The 1,985-nt window shown below is 34.9% G+C and overlaps 1 protein-coding gene across 1 annotated transcript; it reads left to right on the forward strand.

Moving 5' to 3' along the window:
* The first annotated feature begins 448 nt into the window (after positions 1-448).
* On the forward strand, positions 449-1,386 carry LOC101691520 (olfactory receptor 6C2-like). The gene is given in 2 exon segments (XM_013050864.1): positions 449-875; positions 878-1,386. Coding segments are annotated over 2 exon segments (936 nt in total).
* Positions 1,387-1,985: the final 599 nt, after the last annotated feature.

Genomic DNA, 1,985 nt, shown 5'->3' on the forward strand with positions numbered 1-1,985 from the left:
TTAAATTGCAAACATTTTTAATAATAATAAATAAAAACCTGACTATGATTATCGCCGTCCAGCAGCGATAATAATGACCCTCCGTCTGGTTGGGTTTCAAAAAAATAAGAGCGCTTTATTTCATATGGCCATCGCTTATATAGGGGAGCTAAGCCAATCAGCATAGACAGCGATATGCATCCACCAATCTTAAGCTTGTTACCAAGTACCCACAGCATAGCAATAGTTCAACAGCCAATAGGTAGTACTTCCTGTTTACAATCAGTCACTCTAGACACACCTTCTGGCAAATCGCCAGGCGCCATTTTGCAAAGCACTGCGGTTGACGGATCTCCGAGCCCCTGAAGCTTCCGCCCTCGACATATGATAGAGTTCATATTGTTAAAATAATCTATAATAAAATGTCTCAATGTTACATGCATATTTAAAAGATTATCATGAATCAGTGATGAGAAATGGTACAGTAACAACATTCATTCTGCTGGGACTGATAGATGACCCTCCACTGCAGGTTTTAATTTTTATCTTTCTCTTCCTCACTTATATGTTGAGTATAATTGGGAACTTGACAATCATCTGCCTCATCTTATTGGATTCCCACCTTAAAACTGCCATGTACTATCTCCTACAAAATTTCTCCTTCTTAGAGATCTCATTCACATCTGCTTGTATTCCAAGGTATTTATATAACATAGCAACAGGTGACAGGGTCATTACTTACAATGCCTGTGCCAGTCAGGTATTTTTTACTGATTTCTTTGGTATAACTGAATTTTTTCTGTTGGCTGCCATGTTCTATGACTGTTATGTGGCCATCTGCAAACCCTTACATTATGTGACTGTCATGATTAGTACTGTCTGCAGAAGATGTGTTTTTGGTGTTGGGTAGCTGGTCTGTTGATTATAATCCCCCCACTTAGCTTAGGCTTAAATCTGGAATTCTGTGATTCTAATACCATTGATTATTTTATCCGTGATGCATCTCCCCTCCTGAAAATCTCTTGTTCAAATACTTGGTTCATGGAACAGACTGTTATAATCTGTGCTGTGCTGACCCTCCTTATGACACTTACATGTGTAGTTCTGTCTTACATTTATATCATCAAGACAATTTTAGGATTCCCTTCTGACCAGCAAAAGAAAAAAAAAGCCTTTTCTACTTGTTCTTCCCACATGATTGTGGTTTCTATCACTTATGGCAGCTGCATCTTCATCTATATCAAACCTTCAGCAAAGGAATCAGTGGTGATTAATAAGGGCGTGATGGTGCTCACTACCTCTATTGCTCCAGTTCTGAACCCTTTCATTTATACACTGAGGAATAAGCAAGTCAAACAAGCCTTCAATAACTCACTCAAAAAAATTGTGATATTTTCCAGGAAATAAGAGAATGTAAAGCCAAATAAATAAATAAATATAAAGAACCAAATATAATGGGCCAAATTTTATAGTCAAGTTATTTTATTCGTTTTCATTCATCCTATTCTAGTAACATGTTCATCACAAATACCTTTTAAGATCCTTCCACAAACAGGCATGTTAATAGCTTTTAAAAACTTAAATCCTAGCTTTACCTCCAAATTAGGAAAATCAAAAAACAAAACACAACAAATTAAACAGAAGTATATCTTCAAATCAGAAAATATTAAAAGAGGAAAATATAGTTTAAAATTTTTACTTTTTCCAGTTAAAGATTAAGTAATGGTTGTCATTGTTTCTTCCAATCCAAAGCTTTCAAATGATTTATCCCTTGACTCACTTAATGAATATGAATTTGGTAGTTTCCTTGAGTAAGGTACTATGTTAAGCACTAACAACAGAGAACAAATCAGAAATTTACTTCCACGTACTCTCAGGGCAAAGCAGAAACAATTGTATATTAAAGAAAGAAAATACCCCTGGGGCTAATAATATATTATATGTTAATGTACATATAAAACAAATAAAAAATTATTTAAAAAATAAAGGCCAGCATAGTTTCAATA

The sequence above is a fragment of the Mustela putorius genome, unplaced genomic scaffold (genome assembly GCF_011764305.1).
Source record: "Mustela putorius furo isolate JIRA1106 unplaced genomic scaffold, ASM1176430v1.1 tig00537227_pilon_pilon_pilon, whole genome shotgun sequence".
Classification (NCBI taxonomy): domain Eukaryota; kingdom Metazoa; phylum Chordata; class Mammalia; order Carnivora; family Mustelidae; genus Mustela; species Mustela putorius.